Consider the following 25076-nt stretch of genomic DNA (forward strand, 5'->3'; position numbering starts at 1 on the left):
CACTGTATTACCCTTATAGCTTCCAGGCTCAAACGCATTTAATGGCTAATACTTAAGCAACCTCAAGCAGGCATGCCTTTCATTAGGTGGTCCTACTCTTATCTTTTTAAGCTCAGTTCCCATTATTCCCTTCCACTCAAATTACTACTTGCTGTTTTTGGGATACAACTTTCTGCTCTTCTATCTCAAAACACCCCTTTTCTCTAATGATTTGTGATTTGACTAACTCAAATGAAGCAGAACTTATTTGGCCTCTCCAATATCTCCTGCATTTTACTACTGTGAGTGTGTGTGTGTGTGTGTGTTTTGTGTCTCTTGCTCCACTAGAGGACAGACACTGAACCTTATCTTTAAAATCAGCTTAACTAAGTGCACTTTGAAAGAATGTTTCAAGGCCTAAAAGGTATGTTTGTATATAGCAAGCAGGTCAAGGCCTGATTTTCAAGGACCATTTGCTTACTGCAAGTTGCCCCTTCCTTGTTTTTTCCAGGCTAGATGTAACCACCACTAGTAAATGTATAACAACTGAACTAAGCCCTTGGCCAGAGAATGCAAAAGTCTCATATTGTTTTGTTTTTCCTTCTCTACCCCCACAATTCTGTATATTTCAATTTTGGCATTGTCTTCAATCTGCGTTCCTTTATTAAAGTACAGTATTCAGGCATGGTGAGGTGTGCCCTCGCTTTCTTCACTTGGAAATATCTAGAAAAATACACACACGAAGGAAGAGCATAAAATACAGCTGTTTTTTCCAAATCTACCCTACCTGTTATTCTCAACTACAACATGTTCTACAGCTAGAACACAATCTTTTAGAATAGAGAGGTTGAATTATTTTTACTTTTTCTGTCATTTTCAAATAAATAATATGAAAAATAATTCCTTTAACAAATTTTAAAAACGCTCCACAGCAAAGAACTCCAAAGCAGTATACTTGGGGCAGCTTCCAGGCATCTGAGTATCTCTCTGAAAATAAGCATGTGTCTGTACAGTGTATTTTACAGTCTCAGAGCATTCTCACATTTGGGCATCAAAAATACTCCATCAGTTAGGTAGGGCTGCTACTATTTTACAAAGTTATCCTTTCACAAGATAAGAAACTTCAGTCTCACATTTAGTTAGCAATTTGTTCAAAGTCAACTGGGACTCGAACTCAGAACTGCTAAGTGATACCATACTCACTTCACTAGTGGTATTCAAAGAGCACTCTGCAGAAGAGTCCTGTGGCCACTATCTGTTGGGTGGGGTGGCTGGATGAGGTGGGGGTTCTATGGGGATGGGTGTGACATTGAGAATAACTTGGAAGTGGGTGTGCCCCCAGACCTCCCCATCCTCAAATCAATCAGAGCTCTGCCTTCATTGGTTCATTTATTGAGCCTCCACTGCATTGTATCATGGCTCTACTGCTTTCAGGAGAGAAATGCTTAATTGCATTAGTTGGTAAAATAATTACACAGGCCGTAATTTGAAAAAAAGAAGTTAATTAGCATTCAGTATTAAATATTCAATGTTAATATTTACATATAAAAAAGTTACCTCAAAATAAAAGATTTCATTAAACTGCGGATTGCTTGTTTTCTTCTTGACTTTTGTCTTCTTTTGGTCATTCCTGTTCCAATGTGGTAGAGTTTTACCTTGCAGAACTTAACAGTACACAATTATAGAACATGCTATTTCTAACTAGGTGGCTGGACCTCTGTTTAATGTTAAGATGACTCAGGGAAAACACTGCAGTTGTAAATGTGAAAGTGGGGGCATGAGATAGATGTCTCTTAAAACTCATCAAAGAATACACAAGTTTTGTGTATCTGTTATATATATGTATATACACATATATACACACACACCACACACCACACACACATATGAAGTAGATATATATAGTAAGACTGTATTTTTCTCTCTACAGCTATACCAGATTGACTGCCAAGCTTATGTCATGGGGTCTTAATAACACATTCTATTACATAAGCAACTTAAATAAATAGTAGGAGGAAGACAATGAGATTCAGAGTACCTTTATCTATGTGGAAAAATATCCGAGGAACACAAAAAGTATTCTTAACTCAGTTTACTTCTTGGGCTTTAGCTACAATGTGGCTTTATGGAAAACTTTTTATTTTGAAATAGTTATAGATACAGAGGTTACAAAGAAATATATAGGGAAGTCCCACACAGCCTTTCCTCAGTTTCCCTCAATGTTAGTATCTTATGTGATTATATTACAATATCAAAATCAATAGTGACTTTTTATTAAAAATTCATATGCCAAATAGGTTCTATCCACATGTTAGTAAACAATCATACTTAAGAATTTGCCTGACAGGTATAGATTATAAACAAAGACAAAAGCCAAAAACAGTTCCACGAGGTTAAATATTTTTAACACACAAAACTAAATTCCTCTGATAGCACAAATATTATAGAATTGGATATCTATCTCCTCTTAAACATAAAACCATCTGTAGTAATAATAGCATACTATTTACTGAGTACCCAACAAGTACCAGGCATGGTGCTAGATATATTACACACACACACACACACACACACACACACTTCAAAGTGATTTGGTGATTTTCTAAAAAATAAGACTACCTAGAAGAGCTTTGGGTTTGGGAGAAGGGGTGTGCGTGTGTGTGTGTGAATGTTATGTTTGTATAAAGGGAATAGTGTAATTTTTCTTTCCTGATTCTAGGAAAACTTCCAGTTGTAGATAAATTTCAGACTACTCAAGCTCTGAAAAAAACCATAGTGAAATTACAAAATACAAAATAGTACAAAGTGCAATAGATTTATCCATAAATTATCCTGAGTAACTTAAATCCATGACATGGTGCACCTCATCATGTTCTCTGGTACTTCAGCAGTCTGTCTACAGCTGGGAATTCTCTCTGCAGAGCACAGAAGTCATGAGTAGCAAAGGCATTTCTGGTCCAGTGTTGCTTCCGGATAACAACATAGGAACTGTTTTTTTTTCTGAGCTAGCATTTATCAAAACAGGATTTTACCTGTATAAAACCTAAGACATCTGCCAGTAGGAAGGATGATGATGAATAAAGAAGGTCAAGTTTATGTTTTAAAGTACTCTTTAAGTACTATAAAACTGATGTTGTTCCCCACAGTCTAATAGGCTGGCAGATCTAAATGACACCTGTGTTTTTTCTATAAAAACAAGACTTGGTTGTTTACAAATATATAACAGAACTCACTAAAGATTTTCCTTTCAAAGCATTACTTTGTGTCATAAATACCTATCTAGAATTGCTCTTAGAGCCTTACTTTTGTAATTCTTGTATCAAATTTTAAAACTTAAAAAGTCATATGAATCAACAAACATTACCTAGAAGGGCCCACTAGAGAAACGGTTGCGTAAGGGTCACAGCTTTGTCCATTTATGAGAGGCAACCCATGGCATGCCTTGATGCTAAGGAAGAATAAAAGAAAATTAACATATAATAGTCAGATTGAAAAATATAAAACATTATCCTTAAATGCAAAGTAACATATTCAATGGGTTGAAAGTGCTTTCCACATGCCTGTAGTTGTATGCCGATATGCCACCTACCCCAAATGGATGCATGTATGCATTTATTTACTTATAAGATAAAGAATATTTAGCACACACATCTCCACCAAACATCTAACAAGGTACAAAACATTAAAACCGCGATGGCTTCTAAAAAGGAAAAGAAAGCACTGTGAACCTTAAAGGAGAAACTACAAAGCCAAGCCAGATCTATGGCGTCATATCCTCTGCTAAAAGCATGAATGAGAAACAAGGAAACAACTATGGTTTCCACTCAAAATCTGATTCATATATGGAGGGCAGGCCTCACACAGTTCTGTAGCCTTTTTTTCTGATTCTCAGTAACAGCTCCTGCATCATTCTGTTGAAAATGTTTTAGATGATAAAAACCAAAGCATCTAACCCACTCCACAGGTAAATAAATAGTCATTGGTATTTACAGACATCATAGAATCTGACTTAATAACCTGCTTCTCAAATTTCCTCATTAAGTATTACTGAGTTCATGAATTCAGCTTAACATCTTAGGGTCTGCATTTTCTAATGTCTAAGAGAAACTCATGAGTGCTGCTGAAAAGTATTCTTTGTTGAAAGATGCGGGCTATTGAGCAACATCCTTAGTTCTCTCCACAACCCACAGATCATATATGTGATAAAGTACAAATGCTGTGCTGCTGAGTGAAGAAAGAAATGATAACATGACTCACTTCTATTAAACTGGGTATCAAAAACCAAATTTAAAAAATTTCTGAAACTAACCAAAGAAAGTGCAGGCCAAGATGATTATTCTGGTTATTAATGTAAGGCTTAGGTACAAACTTTCCCACTGTACACACCGTGTGAAACTTACATTTCTCGGGCTAAACCTCAGAACGATACCTGGTTTTTATTTATCAATAGCATTTGCAGTTGACTATGCATTTTCACAAAAATGCATCTAATTCTCACAACTGCCTTTGAGAAGAGTATCAAAGACTGCCATTATGCCATTTAAAAGAAGTTAGGTTCAAAAAGGTTATGTGAGAAAGTAACAAAATAAGGCTAACAAGGTAACACAAAATGGGTAAGTGGGCCAAGACTCAACTTCTACTTTCTTCACTGTTTCTCAAATCCAGTGTCCTACACCCCATGCCACCTGAATACACTGTATTACTCTGCTTCTTATATCATGTAAACACTAATTATGAGAAATCTCATAGAAATTTACTATAATATTATGAAGTATAAAAAATTGAGAAAATGCAGTTCAGAATACAAAGACTTCCATAATACCCACAGACCAAAACAATACTTATAAGCCAAAAGTATGGGCCTATAAATATCACCAGAAATACTCAATTTTTAAATGTAAGAGTGTAAAAATTGAGTTTTCTGAAAAACAATAAATATTACATATATAGATTACTTTATTGCTATATGTATTATGAAATATTATATTTCTAATACACAGGATACAATTACTCCTGTGTTGGTAAAATCAAGCAATTTCATATCAAAAACCATAGCTGAACAGAAAATACTCTAAATAATCACAGCATACTAAATTATATTACATGCTTACACATCACATATAAAGCATTTGATATTAATAAATTTTTAAAGAAATTACAAAGGAAAATACATTTAGTCCAAACTAGTTTATAAAAGAGTGATGTGAATCTTTTTCATATATTTTTAAAATTAAAGTTAACTTCTTTTTTTACCACTTTATTTTTTGAACATTTTAAAAATCGTTCAAATACAGTTTTCTGTTTTTCCCCCCACACCTCCAAACGACCCCAGCTCTCCCCACCTCCCTCCTCTGTTTCTACACCCCCTTGTTATTGTCCATGTGTTCTTTATAAAAGTTAACTTCTACAGAGCTACAATGGAGTAACAGGAAATGGATTTACCCTCCCATCTGAAAAACGTTTTTTAAAAAAGGACAAGATCAGCCCCGGCTGGTGTAGCTCAGTGGATTGAGCATGGGCCTGTGAAGCAAAGGTTCACTGGTTTGATTCCCAGTCAGGGCACATGCCTGGGTTGCAGGCCAGGTCCCCAGTAGGGGAAGCATGAGAGGCAACCACACATTGATGTTTCTCTCCCTCTGTTTCTCCTTCCCTTCCCCTCTCTCTAAAACTAAATAAATAAAATATTTTTTTTTTAAAAGGATAAGATCAGGAGCACAGGATAGCCATGTCTGAGGGGGGAATAAACAAGGTCAGCTCTCCAAGTGTCCCAGCCTACAGCTATCTAGTTTTTCTGGGAAGAAGAGGGAGAACTGTCAGTCCAGGAAGGCCAAAATGACTTGAGTCCCCAGGGCAGAACCTGGGGGAAGGAAAGCTGCACACAGAGAAAGAACCCTCCGGAGAGCTACAAGAATCCACCAAGAGTCTTCAGCTGAGTGCTGATAAGCACACACTTGTGAGGAAGCTACCTGAGGCTTGGGAAAAAACCATCTGAAAAGGTCAAAGGAAACAATTCCTGAAGCCCACAAACTGCTAGCAAGAAGTCGGCACAACCACACAAAATCTGGCAATTCCTGGGTGCTCCCTCAGCAGTGGGAAAATATATGTCCTAGACTAAAGGCCAATTCTTGTTCCATCCAACAAAGCTTAAAAGCAAACCCCCTAAGAATCAAACTGTTTCTAGGTAACTTAACTGAGTCTTTAAGTTGCTAGATATTTTTGCATGTTTTCATGGGAAGACAAACAAAAATACCCAGCAATTTCACAATGCCAAGCACCCAACAGAAAATAAGCAGAAACAAAAGAATAAAAAAAATATAACCCATAGTGAGAAAGAAAAGTCAGTAGCAACAGGACCAGTAATGACATAGATGATAGTATTAGTAGATAAGGATATTAAAAGCAGATATTATAACCATATTTCATATGTTTGGCAGAGACAGAGAAGACATTAAAAATCTGAACTCTAGAGATGAAAAACACAGGTCTGACAAAAACACGCTGAGTGGGAATAACAGAAGATTAGAATAACGAGACTACAAGGTAATGTAAAAAAAATACAATGAAGATTTAAAAAAGTTTAGATGTGGCAGAAGAAAAGATTAGTTGACACAACGGTACAGCAATAAACTTGTATTAAATAGATGTGTAAATGGTCTAAACATGCCAATTAAAAAATAGAGATTTTTCAGATTGAACAAAAAAGAAAATTATGTGCTACCTACAAGAAGTTCACTTTAAATATAAAAATAAAATTAGGTTAAAAGTAAAAGAATGGAAAAATACATTATGTTAATATTTTTAAAAAGCCCATTACATGGGTAATGACAATGCAAATGTCCACCAGTAGGACTCTGATTGAATAAACTATACTAAATTGTTATGTTAGAATTCTATGTAGTTGTCAAAAAGAATAAGGTAAATCTCCACTCTCTAATTACTATGACATGAAGTGATTTTTCAGGATACATTATTAAGTGAAAAAAGAGGAAGCTACAGAAGATGACACTGTGTAAGAATCAGGTGGGAAACACGAATACATTTTTATTTAAATATGTATGTGTATTTACTTATATTTTAAAAATAATGAAAAATAAAACCAAAACTTTTAAATATAGGTGTAAGGAGGCTACATGATTGGAAATGAATGTGATATTTCTCCAAATATATCTTATATAAGTTCCGACTTTGGAAAACATAAAAACTTTTACATTTCAAAAGTAAAATTAAACATAAGCAACCCTTAATAATAAAACCCAAGAAACTACTAAAAAAGAAAAAGAATCAAAGAAAAGATTAGTTGAGAAACAAAAACATCAACATGCAATAGATATATCCATATATCCATTGGTTGCCTCTCACATGCCTCCAACTGGGGACCGGCCCACAACCCAGACATGTGCCCTGACTGGAAATCAAACCAGCGACCTTTCAGTTCGCAGGCCAGCAATAAATCCACTAAGCTGCGCCAGCCAGGGCAAAGTCTATAGATACTGAGGGGAAAAAGGAATTAACTTAAACAACTTTATGCTAAAGAACTGAACAATTTAGATTAAAAGGTCAAATTCCTTGAAAGAGACAAACTACCAAAGATCACTTTTAAAAAAATCTAAATAGCTATGCATCTCTTAAAGAAACTGAATTCCTGGTTAAAAACTTTCCTACCAACAAACAAACAAAACAAAAACACTTCAGGTCCAGATGTTTCACTGGTAAATTCTTGCACTAATCATGTAAAGAATAAATTATATAAATACACATATTTATTAGGAACAGAGAAGAACTTTCTCAATCTAATAAAAAACTACTAACAACATAATTATAAAAACTGAATGCTTGCCCCCTAAGATAAGGTATAAGACAAGGACATTTGCTCTAACACTTCTATTAAACATTATACTGAAGCTCCTAGTCAGTGCAATGAGGCAAGAAACAGAAATATAAGGTATCCACATAGACTGAAAAAGAAGAAATAAAACCACTCACAGGTGACATGATTGTCTACGTACAAAATCCTATGGTATATATAAAAAATCTAGTAGAATTAACAAGTAAATGTAAAATGATTGCAGGATGCAATTTTAAAAATTTTCTATATATGAGCAACAACCAACCATATATTTAACCTCTCCCTCTCCTCGTACCTCTCTGCCTGTTTCTCATATCACTGCCTGGACCTCATGTCACTCTATACCTACCTAATTTGTGTGTTTTTCTCTCCAAATTTCTTGTTCTACCCTTCACTCTGTACCCTTCTGAAATCTATTTTTTTCCACATTTACCATCCTATGGAAACTCCCTCCATTAAGGTCCCCTGAGTGTCACATACTACCCATATTTTTCAGGGCTCTTCTTATTAGACTTATTGGGTACACGCAACACTTGGAATTACTCTCTCCTCGAAACCCTGTTCTGTCTTTGTTTCCTGGGCCCTCACTCTCCTCATGTTCCTTGTATCATCTGTCAACTTCATGTTTTCCTCACATACTAAACTAACTATTCTACCTCTTCTGCTGAATCTGTTCTCATCAACTGCTCTCTTTATATAGATCACTCCCTTTCAGCCTATTTCTATCTCTCTATTCTTTTGGCTAAACTACCATTATCTTTACATTCCTATATGAGATCTCCCCAGAGTTTTACATTTTTATGCCCAAATGCCTGATGGAAATCCCTACCTAGATGTTCAGGAGCAGCTAAAATTGAACTCACTACCACCTTATTAAAGTAACTCCACCTCCTTCAGCATTTTCCCTTTGTTGCAAACACCACCATCCACCTAGTAACACAATCTAGAAATTTAGGAAACACACTGAAATTCCTTTTTCCTCCTTACTTTCTATATCTAATTAGTAAGTTTTGGTGATTCTACTATTTAAATATTTCTTCTTCTGTCCTCTTTTCTCATACCTGTAACTATTGTTCTGGTGCAGAATCCATCATCATTGTTCATTTGGAATCGCCCCAACACCTTTGAAATTCACCTCCTAGTTTCTATACTTAACTGTTGTCACAAATCTGATCTTTCTAAAATGAGGTTTGTCCATATTACTGTACTGTCTAAAGCCTTCCAATAGTTTCATAAGCTCATGTAAGTTTCATAAGCTCATACAGCACATAAGAGCCTCCAAGCTGGAGCTCCAGCCTATTTCATCAGTTTCTGACCAATCTTTGACTTAAACTTCATATACAAAGTAACATCAAACTGCTTCTATTTAATACTCACCATGCTATTTCTTGCCTAGATACTTTTGCCTATTCTTTGCTTGCTTCTGGAGAAAAGAAAAATCTCACTTTTTCTAGGCCAGCTACTTTGTATTCATCCTTTAAGACAAGTGTTACCTTCTTTGTTCATTTAGTTGTTTCAAAGATTTATTTAATGCCTATTAAGTGTCAGGCAGTGGGGTGATAAGGTGAATAAGACAAACATAGTCCATGACCTCTGGAGCTTAAAGTCTACTTGAAGAAATAGATGACAAGCAATAAAGAAAAAAAAATAGCAATGGCAAAGAGCAATGTTATGAAGGAAGAGCAGAATGCCCTAGTTTAGAATAGTGGTATTTAAGCTGAAATTTGAAGAATGAGAAGGAACCAGCTAGAAAAAGAATGGTCCCCAGGGCATTCCAAGCAAAAAGATCAGCAGACACAGAAAGCTTTGAAGTGGAAGAGTATGTCACATTTGAGGAATTCAGAGAAGGCCAGCAAGCATATGGACAAGATGAGGCATGCCACAGATGAACTCAAAGAGGCAGGCAGGGTCAGAACACGCTAGATCTTGTGAGCCAAGATAAGGGACTTGCACTAAATGCGATGGAAAATCACTAAGTGTTTGAACAGGGTAATGACATGATTTAATTCATTTTAAAAGATTACACCAGATTGTTATAAAGAAAATGGAGAACACATGGAGGGTTAGCAACAGGGGAGTGGGAGAAGGAGAAGTGGGGAGAAGGTACAGAAAATAAGTAGCATAGATGGTAGGTAGAAAATAGATAGGGAGGAGGGCAAGAATAGTAGGGGAAATATAGAATCTAAAGAACTTGAGACACGTGGTCATAAACTAAAGGGGGGAATGGTGGGGGAGGGGGTGTGCAGGGGGGAGGGGAATGAAGGAGGGGAATAGAACAACTGTAATGGTATAATCAATAAAATATATTTTTTTAAAAAAGAAAATGGAGGCCCTGGCTGGTGTAGCTCAGTGGATTGAGCACAGGCCTGCGAACCAGAGGATCGCCGTTCGATTCCCAGTCAGGGCACATACCTGGGTTGCAGGCCGGTTCCCTGCAGGCCAACTTCCAGCAGGGGACGCACAAAAGGCAACCATACATTGATGTTTCTCTCCCTCTCCCCTTCCCCTCTAAAGGTAAATAAATAAAATCTTTAAAAAAAAAAAAAAAAGAAAATGGATTGCAGAGTGGAAGAACAGCTAGGAATCCACTGAAATAGTTAAGAAATGGTTGGTAGTTTGAAATAATTTTTAGTAGCTATTACTAAAAATTAGAAATTCCAAAAAATATTTTATAGAATTAATAAGAAATGGATCCAGTGTGTGGAGAGAGATTTTAAATGACTCACAGAATTCTGGCTGGAGCATTAGATGGATGGTGGAACCATTTGCTAAATAAGTCTGTGGGGGAGGAGCAGGACAGATAGGAGAATCAATACTTCAGTTTTACATGTGTTAAATTGCATTGTTGTGAGACATCAATGAAGCTGCCAAAAACAGGTGGACATATGAATCTGGAGCTTAGGAAAAAACCTGGTTGAATGCACAAGGTGTAAATACACAAATTTTAAAAGCTTTTTGGAGATAATTTCTGACTTTCAAAAAGTTGTAAAAATAATATAGAGCTTCTATATACCCATCACCCAATGTTAACATTTAAAAAAAAATCCTCACCTGAGTATATGCTGATTTTAGAGAGAAAGGAATAGAGGAAGGCAGAGAGGGAAGGAGAGGGGGAGGGGAGGGGAGGGAGGAGGTGAGGGAGAGAGACAAAGACAGGGACAGAGAGGGACAGAGAGGGACAGAGAGGGACAGAGAGAGACAGAGAGGGACAGAGAGGGACAAAGAGAGACAGAGAGAGACAGAGAGAGAGAAAGAGGCAATGATGATAGAACCTGCAACCTAAGTATGTACCTGAACTGGTCACTGAACCTGCAACCTTTTGGTGCATGGGATGATGTTCCAACCAACTGAGCCACCTGGCCAGGGCCCAATGTTAACATTTTCTGTAACCAAAGTAGATTTATAGAAACAGAAAACTAATGACATAGTATTAGTTAATAACAATATTAACTACTCTACAGACCTTATTCCAATTTCACCTGTCCTTTCTCCAGTCCATGATGTAATACAGGATCTCACATTGCATTCAGTTGTCATGTCTTCCTAAAACAGTTCCTTCATTTTCCTTCTCTGCCCCATGATCTTGCCAGTATTAGCCAGTTCTTTTGTAAAATATTCCTTAATTTGAATTTGTCTGATGCTTGCTCATGATTAGATTGAAATTATGCATCTTGATGTCTTGTGCAATTTGTCACACAAGCAGGTACTGCTTTTGTCTCATTACAGGTGATATTAACTTTGATCACTCAGTTAAGGTGGTATCTATCAGATATTTTGCATGGATATTCTTCAAAACTATGCATATATGTTGTTTGTCACCATATTTATGCTTGCTTATTTTAGCAACTATAGGTGATTTGTCCCTGCACTGATCATTATTGTAGTGTTTGCCAATGATGATCTATATTTCTATCATTTGTCCTACATTCATTAAAATCCGGCTATAAAGAAAAGCAGTCCTTTCTCCCCCACATGTATTTATTTGTTTATAGCAGCACTGACTCACAGATATTTATTTTATTCTACAGGCTTTAATCCATCATTATCATTACTCATTTTGATGCAAAAATCATCTCAGACTTGGGTATCTGAGAGCTCATTCAAGTTGGCTTCAAAGTCCTTTCTACATGCCCTCACTATTTTTTAAGCACTTTTTTACTTTCTCCATAGATGCTCTGGGCTCATCTTACGTTTTCTCTGCCCAAGTCTTAAAATCAGCCACTGCTAAAAAGAAGCCCAGTTTCTTTTTATTGGAGCAGCTCTGTCTAATACTGTAGTCATTAGCCACTTGTTGTTATTTAAATTTAATTAAAATCAGACAAAACTAAAAATTCAATTCTTTAGTAGCACTAGCCATATTTCAAGTTTTCAATAGCCACACATCCCTAGTGGCTACTGTACTGGACAACTGAAACATTTTCATAACCACAGAAAGATCTATCAGATATTGCTGATTGGGGAATGATATTTAGAAACCAATATATGGGTGCCAAGTATACTCAATGCTCTTGGGGTAATACTGTTTCTAGGCCCTTCTCAGTGAACATAGTAAGTGTGTACATAGACACACACTTATATTTATTAGACCATTTTACCTTGAGAAGTCTGTCTTCAAGGGACAACAGAGAAATGGGGATAGTAGCTGGGAGAGAGGGATAGGGATGAGGTCTTGAGAGGCGTATCTTTTAGGATGATGATAACAATCTTAAAGAGAGAGTAAAGTGGATGAAATGGAAGAAGGGATATCTGAAGGAGCAAAGTTTTTGAGTAGGGAAAGCAAATGGAATCCAGAGCTCAGATGGAAATACTTCCAATAAGTGAAGGGGCACTCACTGCTCTTACTATAACATAAGGATAAAAAGATGGGTGACAATACAGGTTTACAGATTTGTATCCAGGAAGACATGACCAATTTACAGTCTGTAGTAGTGGAAAATCTCATTGGTGCATTTAGAGAAGCACAGCAAAACTCCAGGACAGTTATAAGTACCCATGTAAGGTTATGGTCATGAATGTAAAGTAAAATCAGTTTGTGTGATTTTTTTCTCCAGCAATATTCAGATTGAATACAGAGGCAGACAGAGGTTAAGTTCATTTGTATTAGGATTTTTCCAGATAAATAAGAGGGATAAAGAGAAAAGCAGGAGATTTAGGGAACCTGCAAGAAAATGATTATAGTGACAGATGATTAAAAAAAAGATGTAAAGGGAAGTGAAAAGTAGGAGTGGGAAAGAAGGTGGTAAAGACCAGTGGATCATGGTCTTACTGACATACAAGAAATGCTCTGGTGCTCAGCTTCTAGGTCTGCAGGATAATAGCTATTGCTAAAATAGGCATCTTTCACCACGGCTGCTGCGGCTCAGTGGATTGAGTGCCAGCCTGTGAACCAAAAGGTCACTGGTTCAATTCCCAGTCAGGGCACACGCCTGGGTTCCAGGCCAGGTCCCCAGTAGGGGGCGTGTGAGAGGCAACCACAGCGATGTTTCCCTTCCTTCCTTTCCCCCTCTCTAAAAATAAATAAAATCTGTAAAAAATAAATAAAATGAGAATCTTTCCATACATTACCCCCTAACTTTTAAGTTTAGCAAAAAGCACAAAGCAAACAACACTTGGAAAAATGCCTTCAAGTGTTACTAAAAAACAGAATACCACAAACTTCAAAATACCTTTCAAGTTGAGAAAGAACAGTAAATTCCATAAGGCTACTATTGGTGTTCTTTTGCTGCAAGTGAGTGAGTATGGACAATGGAGGCTTAAGTGAAAAAGAAGAGAAAAAAGAAAATAATATGGACAAGCACATGTTCACATAAAAACCTGTTTGTAAACATTGACAGCAGCTTTCTTTGTAACGGTCTCAAACTGAAAATTAAATATCCATAAACTGGAGAATGAACAAACAAATTCCATACAATAGAATATTACTCATAAATAAAAAGAAATTAACTGGTTACCAGTTCTAGGACAAGATGGAGTAGATGCATGCCTCCCTATTCCTCTTACTAAGTATAGCTAAAAACTCTGAACATTATATATAAAACTAACACAAGAAAACTCTTAAAGGCAAAGAGAAGATAAACCGAGTAGAAATCTTGGGACCCAAGAAAAGATACAGCAATAAGCTCTCTGGGCTTTCTTTAAATAGTAGCCCACCCCCCCTCACCTCAGCCTTGATCCATGAGGGACACATTGCAAGACCCCCAGCGGATGCCTGAAACCATGGATAGTACTGAACCCTATACCCTATGTTTTATTCTATACATACATATCTATGATAAAGACTAATTTATGCATCAGGCAAGAGGTTATCAACAATAATAAAATAGAACCATTTTAACCAAATACTGTAATAAAAGTTATATAAATGTGGTCTCTTTCTTCTCAAACTAGCATGAAGTTATTTTGCTTTCTTCACAATTTCACAGAAGATTTGTTCGTACTGTGGATCTTAGCAACCTCAACATACAATTTTTTTCTTTCCTTATTAAGCATAGAACTTTCCCCTTTTCACTTAAAGGAAGTGCTTTAAGGATTCTCTCTGGTATATCAAAATTGCCAGCATTACTAGTCTTGTGCTTTGGGGGCCACTGAGTAAAATAAGGGTTATTTGGACATAAGCACTGCAATATTGAGTCAGTTGATCTGATAACGGAGACAGCTACTAGGTGACTAACGGGTGGGTAGCACATTCAGTGGACAAAGGGATGATTCACATTTCTGAGCTGGGTGGAGCAGGACGGCATGAAATTTCACCATCCTACTCAAAACTGTGTGCAATTTAAAACTTATAAATCATTTATTTCTGAAATTTTCTATTGAATATTCATGAACTGTGGTTGGAAGGGGGTATCCAAAACCACAGAAAGTAAAACCACTGATAAGGGGGAGTACTGTACTTTATTATATCCCTGGCTGAGTAGCAGAGAAGCTACCAACCCAGAAACACCATTGGTTACAAACAAAAAATGCCCTGAGAGAAACCCAACTCTCTGTAGCCAAAGGACTAGGAACTAGGCAACTTAGCAAGACAGAAACCACTTTCAAACAATAATCATCTACTCCAATCAAACACCATGAGAAAAGCTGTGGCTCCATCCTTACCCCACCAACAAAGGCCAAAAGTTGAGGAGAGAATCTAGATTTTAGCAGGCTGTAATAAGCTCCACCCCCCCCCCCCTGTGGTCAGCAGAAACCACATGGGGAACCTAGCTTTCCATCCTTACCTAGTAGCAATAAGGCACTATCCCTAATCCCATGCCAGGGTGGTGTTGGAGAGGCTGAGCAGGAAGGCAAGGGTAACTGATTCCTCCCAACAATGGTGTCAGTGGAGGGCACAGAAGAGTAATGAGGCATTTCTCCCTATTCCAGAGAGAGCGGGCACAGGTGAGGACTAAGGGCAGCCTCACCTACCACTCCATTCAGCATAAACACAGAACACTTCTTAAGGAGTATCAACAGATGTGAAGTCAGGAACCTAAACTTCTACCTCTGCCTGACAAGAATGAGTAAGTACTCCTCCTACACCACCAGCAGAGTGTCAGAGAAATCTGGCTAAAACAGAAGATTTAAAGGAGATCCAGAGTCTCATAACGTAATGCCCCAAATGTCCAGAATAGAATTGAAAACCACTCATCATACCAAAAAAAATTTAGATGATCTTCAACTTCAATGAGAAAAGACAATCAGCAGATGCCAACATTGAGATAACATGGGTGTTAAAATTATCTGGCAAGAATATAAAAGCAGCCATGAAAAAAATGACTTAATGAGAAATTTTGAACATGTTTGAAATAAATTAAAAAACTGAAAGTTTCAGCAAAAAAGAGAAATTCTCACCAAAGAAATAAAAGATATGAAAAACAAAATGGAAATTTTAGAATTTAAAAACACAACAACAAAAAAACCCAAACCCCAAACCAAAAAAAAAAAAAACCCACCTTCATAAATGGGTTCACATCAGAATGAAGAGGACAGAGGAAGAAAACAGTGAGCTAGGAGCCAGAGCAATAGAAACTACCCAAAATCAAAAACAGAGGAAAAATAGACTGGAGGGGAAAAGATCAGAGCCTCTGGAAGCTGTGGGTCTATAACAGACTATCTAACATTCAAGCCACTGAAGTCTCAAAAAGGAAGGAAGGATGGTAAAGCTGATAAAGTATCAGAAGAAATGATGGCTGGAAATACCCCAAATGTGGTAAAAAGACATATTTTATATTCAAGAAGCTGGATGAATGCTAAACAGTATAAACTGAAAGAAATCTATACCAAGCTATATACTGCAGCCAAGCTAAAACACACGGAAACCTAACAAAGAAAAAATTTTGAAAGTAGTCTGAGAGAAAGAGAACATTACCTGCATAGAAAAAAACAAAAGGACCGAGAGTAGATTTCTCATCAAAAACCATGAGGCCAGAAGGAAGTGGTACATTTTTCTTTTTTTTTTAAGAACTGTTAACCAAAAATTTTATATCCAATGAAAATATCCTTCTGAAATGAAGAAAAAAATCAAAACATTCTCAGATGAAAGAAAACTAAGAGAAAGCATCACCAGTACACCTACCCTAAAAGAAAAAGAGGAAATTCTCTAAACATAAAGATAGTGCCCTGGCTGGTGAGGCTCAGTGGACTGAGTGCCGGCCTGCGAACCAAAGGGTTGCTCGCTGGTCAGATGCCCAGTCAGGGCACATGCCTGGATTGTGGGCCAGGTCCCCAGTAGGGGGTGCATGCGAGAGGCAACCACACATTGATGTTTCTCTCCCTCTCTTTCTCCTTCTTCTCCCTTCTCTCTAAAAATAAATAAAATCTTTTTTTTAAATATAGTGATAAAAGAAGGAATCACAAAATGATAGGAAGAAGGAAGACTAAGAAAAGATCAAAATATGGGCAAATATAACTTTCTAAGTTTTCTAAATTTTGTTAAATGTCTGAGCAAAAATTGTAAAACTGATGTGGTTCTCAAGGTTATGTAGAAGAAACATTTAAGACAATTGTATTACAAGTGGAGAATGTTAAAAGGATTTAAAAGAAAGTAAGATCTCTACACTTTATTCTAACTGGTAAAATGTCAACACCAATAGACTGGTGTTATACATGTACACTGTAATACCTAAAGCAACCACTAAAAGAACTATACAAAGAAATACACTATAGATTGAAAAACACAAGAGATAAATCAAAATGAAATTCTAAAAAATGTTCAAGTAACCCAAGGAAAAAGAAAACACAGAAGGAACAGAAAACAACAAAAAAAAAGAACCAATTTAAGCCTAATATGTCAATAATTACATTAAAAATAAGTGGTATAAACTAAGTAAATAAGACAGAGCTTAGCAGAATAGATTTAAAAAGTGACCCAACTACATTCTATCCATAAGAAACTCACACAACAATTGGAAGAATGTGACTGAAAAAAGTCAATATCAAAGGTCACATACTTAGAAGGTTCCATTTACGTAACATTCATGAAATGACAAAACTTTAGATGTGGAGACAGATTAGAAGTTGCCAAAGGTTAGGGACGGTGGTGGGGAAAGGAGTGGATATGACTATAAAGAAGTCATATGAGGAAGATGTTTATAGTTATAGAATAGTTCTGTATTTTGATTGTGGTGGAGTTTACACAGATCTATACATGTGATGAAATGATATATAATACACTACATATTGTACAGTGCCAATTTCCTGGTTTTTATATTGTATTATAATTACATAAGATGTAACCACTGAGGGAAACTGAGTGCAAGATACACAGAACCCCTCTGTACTTTCCAATTTCTTATAAATCTATGATTATCTCAAATGAAAAAAATGTTTATAAATAAAATCAAACCACCACAATTCAAATGCAGACTCTATTACTCCCTATATGAATTTGGGCTTATTTTATTAATCTGCATAAAATGTTCTCTTTTGGAAAATGAGGATAACAGTATCTATCAAGTTATGACAAGGAAGAAAAGGGAAATACCTAAGGAAGGTTAAACTAATGATACATGCTACAATGTAGATGAATTTCAAAAGCATTATGTTAACTTAGTGAAAGAAGCCAAACACAAAAGACTATATATTATATGAATCTGTTCATATGACATTTTGAAAAAAGCAAAACTATACGGATAAAAACCAAGGTACAGGGAGCAAGGACTGAACACATACAGTGCTACTGTGAATAATGCTATTTGTTATACTTTGGACTTTTGAAGTCATGCTAATAATATTCTACATATTCAGAAAATAAAAGTAAACCAACAAGGATGGAGGGAAACATTAAACTGAATACAAACAAACCGACCCATTCCAACTAGTTGTATTTCAAATGTATAATATAACCAAACTGAGCAAAGGAGGGAGTGCTGGATATGCTGTCAGTCTAGTGGAGGGGGAACCTGCAAACACCACCTTCAACTATTTTTAGTAGGGAAATCCAAATTGAAAAGTAACTGGTCTGTATTCTTCAAAAATCTTAATTCCAAGAAAGACAGACAAGAGCTAAAAAACAAGCACAGGTTAAGATAATTAAGATAAGGAGATAATTAAGGAGACCTGACAACAAATGCTATACGTGCTCTTGATCTAAATTCTTTCCTGGAGAGAAACAAAATGTCCTAAAGTTCATTACTGGGACAGTTGACCAAAGAAAAATATAGTAACTGTAGATTAATGTACTGAACATAACAACTATAGCTTATACTTTTACTTTAACAATGTTGTATTTCCTGAGTTTGGTAATTCTACTACAGTTACTTAAGAGAGTACCTTTATTCTTAGGAAATAAGCACTGAAATAACTAAGGGTCATGATATACTCATATGTAACCTTTGAAAAGAGTTCAGAAAAAGTTAACTAAGTAAATTATATGTGGTACTTAGTGTACATATTAAAATACCTAAGTATAAATATATGTATTTATGTAGAGAGAGGATGCCTCAAAGGAGCTGGGGTGCTCATAACTAACAGAATAAACTATAGTCTGGAGAAGCAACAGGAGAGTAACATTTACCTTACTCTCTGGCTCTAAAGTACGTGCTATTTCCAAAAACAGCCTCTGGTTGAGAACCCAGTAGAGGAAGCTATCTCAAAGGACACTCAGATATTAGTCATGACAGAGATAAGAGAAAACATTCAGAAGAAGTCAGGGATATTGGGCAGTTTGTTGACAACACAGGAGGAGGATTTGGGTAGGAAGGAAAAGATAAGGGATTGGGCAAGAACAGATTTCCAGAACAGTCAGAAGGTTAGACTGGGTGAAAAAAAAATGACTTGAAGGCAAAAGAGGAAAAAAGGAATTCCAAGTAGGTGAGAATCAACACTGGTAATCTCAAAGTAAGCATTTAGTTTTAATCTCAAGGTCCCCAGTGCTCTCTGCTCTGTGGTATCCTAGTTCCCAGAAGCACTCTGCTAGGAAGCCTTCCCACCTCCCTCCCACCAGGTAGTTAGACACACTTATCTGTGATCCTACAACACCCTATTGCCTACATCTATCATTTAACTCACATTCAATAATAAACTTTGGTTAAATCAATTAATGACTTACTATAACATGAGTAGATAGAAGAAAATAAACTGGAAATCTATTTCTGAACAATTTAAAGTAAGAGCTGGCTTAAAATTAAAATAATATAAAATGGAGAATTATTTCTAGTTGGTTTTGGTAAAAAAAATATACTTACTGTACAACAAGCTGTTGGCACACAGTCCCATTCTCAGTTATCAGTTCATTCAGTTTTAATTCAAGGTGAACTTTACCCTATAATGACAAAAAGAAATAAATTGAGTACTCTATTTTCTTGACAAAAATATTAATTAAAAGTTTATATTTTTCCACATGGTTTTCATAATATTTCATTACGTGCTAACTAAATACTAGTGATCCTTAGCACATGGCTTTGTCCACATCAAATTCCTGTTAAATGACTAATAACCAAAAATGTACATCAAAGTCTGAAAGAAGCAGTCAAATGCTTTTATCAAACATGGTATTCAACTCTAAGAACTTTAAGCCCAGCTCAACAAATATCCGGCTGGATAAAAAGTGTTACATTTTTTCTGTAAAATAAAAGACACATTTTAAATTTTCACCTAAAACTTTACTGATTTGGATATTCTGAGTATCTCAGCTATCTCCCATATGGTTGAATGCTAATTACTCTCAATTAATGTCCTGATTTGATTGCTATCAACTTCAACTGGTCTGGCTGAATGTGGAGCAATGTCCAGTGAGAAATCTCTAGCACAAAACTTCACGAACTACTTTGACACTTTTTATCAGTCACAGAACCTTCTCCATACACTGAATCTTTTCTTTCCATTTCTGCTGTGTTTTCACATTTCTTGAATAAAGCATAATATGCAAAAAATGTTGCATATTTTCTTCCATCTTCAATATTAAAATGGCTACACAAAAATTCACCAATTTTGTTAACATTTTTTAAGTGCACATTGATTTTGACAGCTGTCACAACACAAATTGTTTTGAATGAAGTTAAAGACAACTAAGTGCTACTAGAGCCATCTAAGGGGAGAAAATACATGCACTTTTTGGCCAACCCATTATTTATTTATCTCAAATATCATGGATTACAAAGAAAGATAACACTTGCTTTTTAGAAAATTTTGAAATAAAAACTAATTATAAAATGTAGAATGTTTTCCCCAGAAAAGACAAACCATCAATAAGGGAACAGGCAATATCACTGAAAGACAGAGAAATCATACAAGTCTAAAACAATAAAACTAAGTTAAAACTAGTAATGCAATTTGTCAATACTTTTCTTAATAGATTTATGAAATATCTACTATATTTTAGGAGGCACTGTGGGAGTGAGTAGGAATTTATAGATGTACAACATACAGTTACTGCTTATAAGACACTCACTATATAATTGGGGAGATAATAAACAAAAGATAACACTATACGGCCAAGAGTGTTGGTGAAAAAACGGCAGAGAGTTCCCGCTAAGATGGAGGCATAGGTAGAAACCCTTCACTTCCTCGCACAACCAAAAGCAGATAACCACCAATCTAAAAACAGTAAACAACCGGAAATGCTGGAAAATTAAACTGCATGGAACTCTGATAAACCAGGAGTTAAAGAAACATTCACCAGACCAGTAGGAGAGGGGTAGGAGAGATGAGGATGGGGAACCCCGGGGGCAGGGAGGACCGCAGGCCACCGTGGAGGGCCGAGGGGGCAGGGCAGCAGACGTGTGAGCGAGGCGGGGCTAGCACAGGGGACCGGGCACCGCAGAGGACCCCGGGAACGAGGCGGGGCTGACTTAGAAGACCCGGGGCGCAGCGAACTTAGGCACAGCAGCAGAGGGCGGGAGCCACACGGCTCTGGCTTAAGGTACCTGAGATACGGTGGGGGACCGCGAGCGTGAGGCGGCACTGGCTCAGGGGACCCGCGGCACTGCGTCGGACTGCGGCACGGGGTTGGACCGTGGCACGGGGTCGACCGCGGCATGGCGGCGGGCTGTCGGCATGAGGCGGAGTTGGCTTAGGGGGCCCGCAGCATGGCGGCAGACAACGGGCATGAGGCGGGGCTTAGGGGACCCGAGGTATGGCGGGGGGACCGCGGCAGCGAGGGGGGCTATCTTTGGGGGCCCGCAGCACGGCGGCAGACCACGGCCGTGAGACGGAGGTGGCTTAGGGGACTCGCGGCAACAGCAGTGAACCGCGGCCACGAGGCGGGGCTGGCTCAGGGGACCCGAGGTATGGCGGGGGGAACCGCGGCAGCGAGGGGGGCTATCTTAGGGGGCCCGCAGCACGGCGGCAGACCACGGCCGTGAGACGGAGGTGGCTTAGGGGACTCGCGGCAACGGCAGCGGAGTGGGGCTGTGAGGTGGGGCTGGCTTAGAGGACCACGGAGCGAGGTGGGACTGGTTTAGGGTACCCACATCATGGCGGGGGACCACGGGAGCGAGGCGGGGCTTACTTAGGATACCTGCGGCACGGCGGGGGGGGGGGGCGGCACGGCGGGGGGCCGCGGGCATGTGGTGGAGCTGGCTTAGGGGACCATGGATCGAGGTAGGGCTGGTTTAGGGGACCCACAGCATGGCGGGGGAACTCGGGAGCGAGGTGGGGCTGGCTTAGGGACCTGCAGCCTGGCGGGGGACCGCGGCCCGGCAGTAAACCGCGGGCAGTAAACCGCGGGCAGTAAACCGCGGGCGTGAGGCGGGGCTGGCTTAGGGGACCCGCGCAGCAAGGTGGCGGACAGGGAGTGAGGCAAGGGTACTGTGCTTTGTTTCACATAAAGGAATCAGAGGTAATGTATTGTTCGGATTTTAGATGACTGATATTAAGTGCATTTTAGGCAATCAAGTTTCCTCCTTGTATGTAGGTTAGCAGTCAACATTTTATGTCTGCAGGCTTTCTTTAATAACTAAGAATATTATTTTCTTTGTCTTAATTTATAGACTATGAGCACACCACAGAGACTAGCCAGTTCCGGAAGTGTTCTGAGCGGGGGCCCGCACACCCCTGCACCGGCGATGGTCACTCACACACACACAGAGCAGAAGCCACGGGCTGGATCCAAAGGTAAGAGTACTGTTACAAGTTACTATTTTTAGAACTTTTTTTAAAAAAGCTCCAATTGAGTTACTGCCAAGATGGAGGTATAGGTAGAAACCCTTTGCTTCCTCACAACCAAAGGGAGGGTAAAAACCAATCTAAAAACAATAAACAACCAGAAGTGCCAGAAAAATCAAACTGCGTGGAACTCCAACAACCAAGGAGTTAAAAGAAACACTCATCAGACAGGTAGGAGGGCAGAACTGAGCAGCTGGGGAGACAGAGAGCACCCCCCGCAAAAACTAAAGACTCAAGCTGTAAACTGTGGCCTGGGGTTTGCCAGGTGGGGGGAAACTCCCAGTCTCACAAGATAGAGTTCCTTGGAAAATGGGGCTGGAGCCAAGCAAACATTTGGAGAGCCTTTGTTTTCTCTCTGGCCCCTCCCCCACAGACAGCGGCACAATGCAGCAAAGAGGGTTGCCCCGCCCTGGCAAATACCTAAGGCTCCACAGCACCGCTATAACATAAGAGATGTGCAGAGACAAAGAAATATGGCCCACATAGAACAACAGATCAAAACTCCAGAAAAAGAACTAAGTGACTAGGAGGTAGCCACCCTATCTGATGCAGAGTTTAAAACACTGGTAATCAGGATGCTCATTTCATTTTGCAATCCGGATCACAAAATGGAAGAATGAAGGTAACTCAAAGTGAAATAAAGCAAAATATACAGGGAACCAATAGTGAAGGGAGGGAAACTGGGCCTCAAATCAAGGATGCAGAACAAAAGGAAGAAATAAACATCCAACCGGAACAGAATAAACAAATATTCAAAAAAAATGAGGAGAGGCTTCAGAACCTCTGGGACAACTTTAAACATTCCAATATCCAAATCACAGGGGGGCCAGAAAGAGAAGAATGAGAGCAAGAAATTGAAAACTAATATGCACAAATAATGAAGGAAAACTTCCCAATCTGGCAAAAGGAAATAGACTTCCAGAAAGCCCAGAGAGTCCCAAAGAAATTGGACCCAAAGGAGGAACACACAAAGGTACATCATTATTAAGTTACCCAAGATTAAAGATAGAGAATCTTAAAAGCAGTAAGAGTAAAGGAGACAGTTACCTACAAAGGAGTTCCCATCAGACTGTCAGCTGATTTCTCAAAAGAAAGCTTGCAGGCAAGAAGGGGCTCGAAAGAAGTATAACTCATGAAAGGCAAGGACCTACATTCAAGGTTACTCTATCCAGTGAAGCTATCATCTAGAATGGAAGGCCATATAAAGTGCTTCCCAGATAAGGTCAAGTTAAAGGAGTACATCATCACCAAGCCCTTATATGAAATGTTAAAGGGACTTATTTGAGAAATGGAAGAAGATCAAAAACTAGGAATGGTAAAATGGCAGCAAACACAACTATCAACAACTGAATCTAAAAAACAAAACAAAAAAAAACTAAGCAAACAACTTGAACAGGAACAGAATCACAGAAATGGAGATTACATGGAGGGTTTTCAGTGGGAAGGGGAAGAATGGGGGGTACAGGGAATAAGAAGCATAACTGGTAGGCATAATATAGACGGGGAGAGCTTAAGAATGGTATAGGAAACAGAAGTCAAGAACTTACCTGTACAACCTATGGACATGAACTAAGGGGCAGGGGGAAGCTGGAGTTTTGGGGGATGCAGGGCAAAGTGGGGATTAAGGGGAAAATTGAGAAAACTAATAGCATAATCAATAAAATATACTTAGGAAAAAAAAGAAGTACAACCAGATAGTTACAGAATAGCCATGGGGGTCTAAAGTACAGTGTAGGAAATGGAGTAGTCAAAGAAATTATATGCATGACCCACAGACAAGGGCATGGGGATTGCCTGAGGGAGTGGGGGGTGCTGGGTGGAGGGGGACAATGGGGGAAACACTGAGACAACTGTATTAGTATAATCATTAAAATATAATTTTAAAAATTAAAAAATGACATACTGAAAACAAAGGAATACTTTCTTAAATAGCCATTAATGTGGATTTTTAAAAACTCAGTAGTATAAATTTGAAACAAAGTATCAATGCCATAAGAAACAAAGGTTTAGGAATAATACAATCCAAAGCTTGGTATTTCTACTCTCCCACTGGTGATGAGCAATTCTAAAGTGGTTATGAGCCATTCTGAACTAGTTAAGAATTCAGTGCTGGATTACCTCTACCCTGCTGACAAAAAGACAGATTCCCACAGTGCCAACTGGGTATTTCAGGGCTGTGATGTTTAGGGGCTGATGATGTAAGTTTCATTAGAGGGTCACTGTTGCTTTTTGGAACTACCCCTTCCTGGTATCCTTTCATAGAAATTGAACCTGGATCAACCTCACTATTTTAAGGAAATTTGTTACACAAGAGTAAATCTGAGGTCTACTACACGCAAAGCTCAAGGTTAGATAGATAGTAAGTGATAAGCAATAAATATTGATGGGTCTCAACCCAAAAGTCTGCATGAGAAAGCTAAGCTCTAAAGAAAGGCACCAGTGGTAGTAAAATTAGGAGTTAGATGGATTTAGAATTAAACAAATCTTCCATTAAAAATCTAGGCACAAATACAGCAGGAGTTGCAGATATTAAGTGCAGGACTAACAAAAAGATATATTTATGACATCATATATAATATATAAAATATATCTTTTTGTTAGTCTTGCACTTAATATCTGCAACCCCTGCTATTCACAAGTGACTTTGAAGAGGTTCATGATCTGT

At 38.1% G+C, this 25076-nt stretch overlaps 1 protein-coding gene across 2 annotated transcripts in view; it reads right to left on the reverse strand.

Annotated features, from left to right (window-relative positions):
- Nucleotides 1–25076, reverse strand: part of RASA2 (RAS p21 protein activator 2) — a 120536-nt gene that overhangs the window by 46620 nt on the left and 48840 nt on the right. The window contains exons 1-4 of one of the 2 annotated variants that reach the window (XM_037051534.1): nt 20930–20975; nt 19492–19568; nt 3344–3427; nt 1537–1609 (exon numbers count right to left, since the gene is read on the reverse strand). Coding sequence is in view for 1 of the 2 variants with exons in the window: in XM_037051525.1 (XP_036907420.1) it covers nt 1537–1609; nt 3344–3427; nt 19492–19568 (234 nt within the window). In the remaining variant the exon portion in view is untranslated. Of the gene's footprint in view, nt 1–1536; nt 1610–3343; nt 3428–19491; nt 19569–20929; nt 20976–25076 lie in introns of those variants that run through there. The other variant, XM_037051525.1, reaches the window with a different exon arrangement.

The sequence above is a fragment of the Sturnira hondurensis genome, unplaced genomic scaffold (genome assembly GCF_014824575.4).
Source record: "Sturnira hondurensis isolate 20B ecotype Veracruz unplaced genomic scaffold, ASM1482457v3 Scaffold0000867, whole genome shotgun sequence".
Lineage (NCBI taxonomy): Eukaryota > Metazoa > Chordata > Mammalia > Chiroptera > Phyllostomidae > Sturnira > Sturnira hondurensis.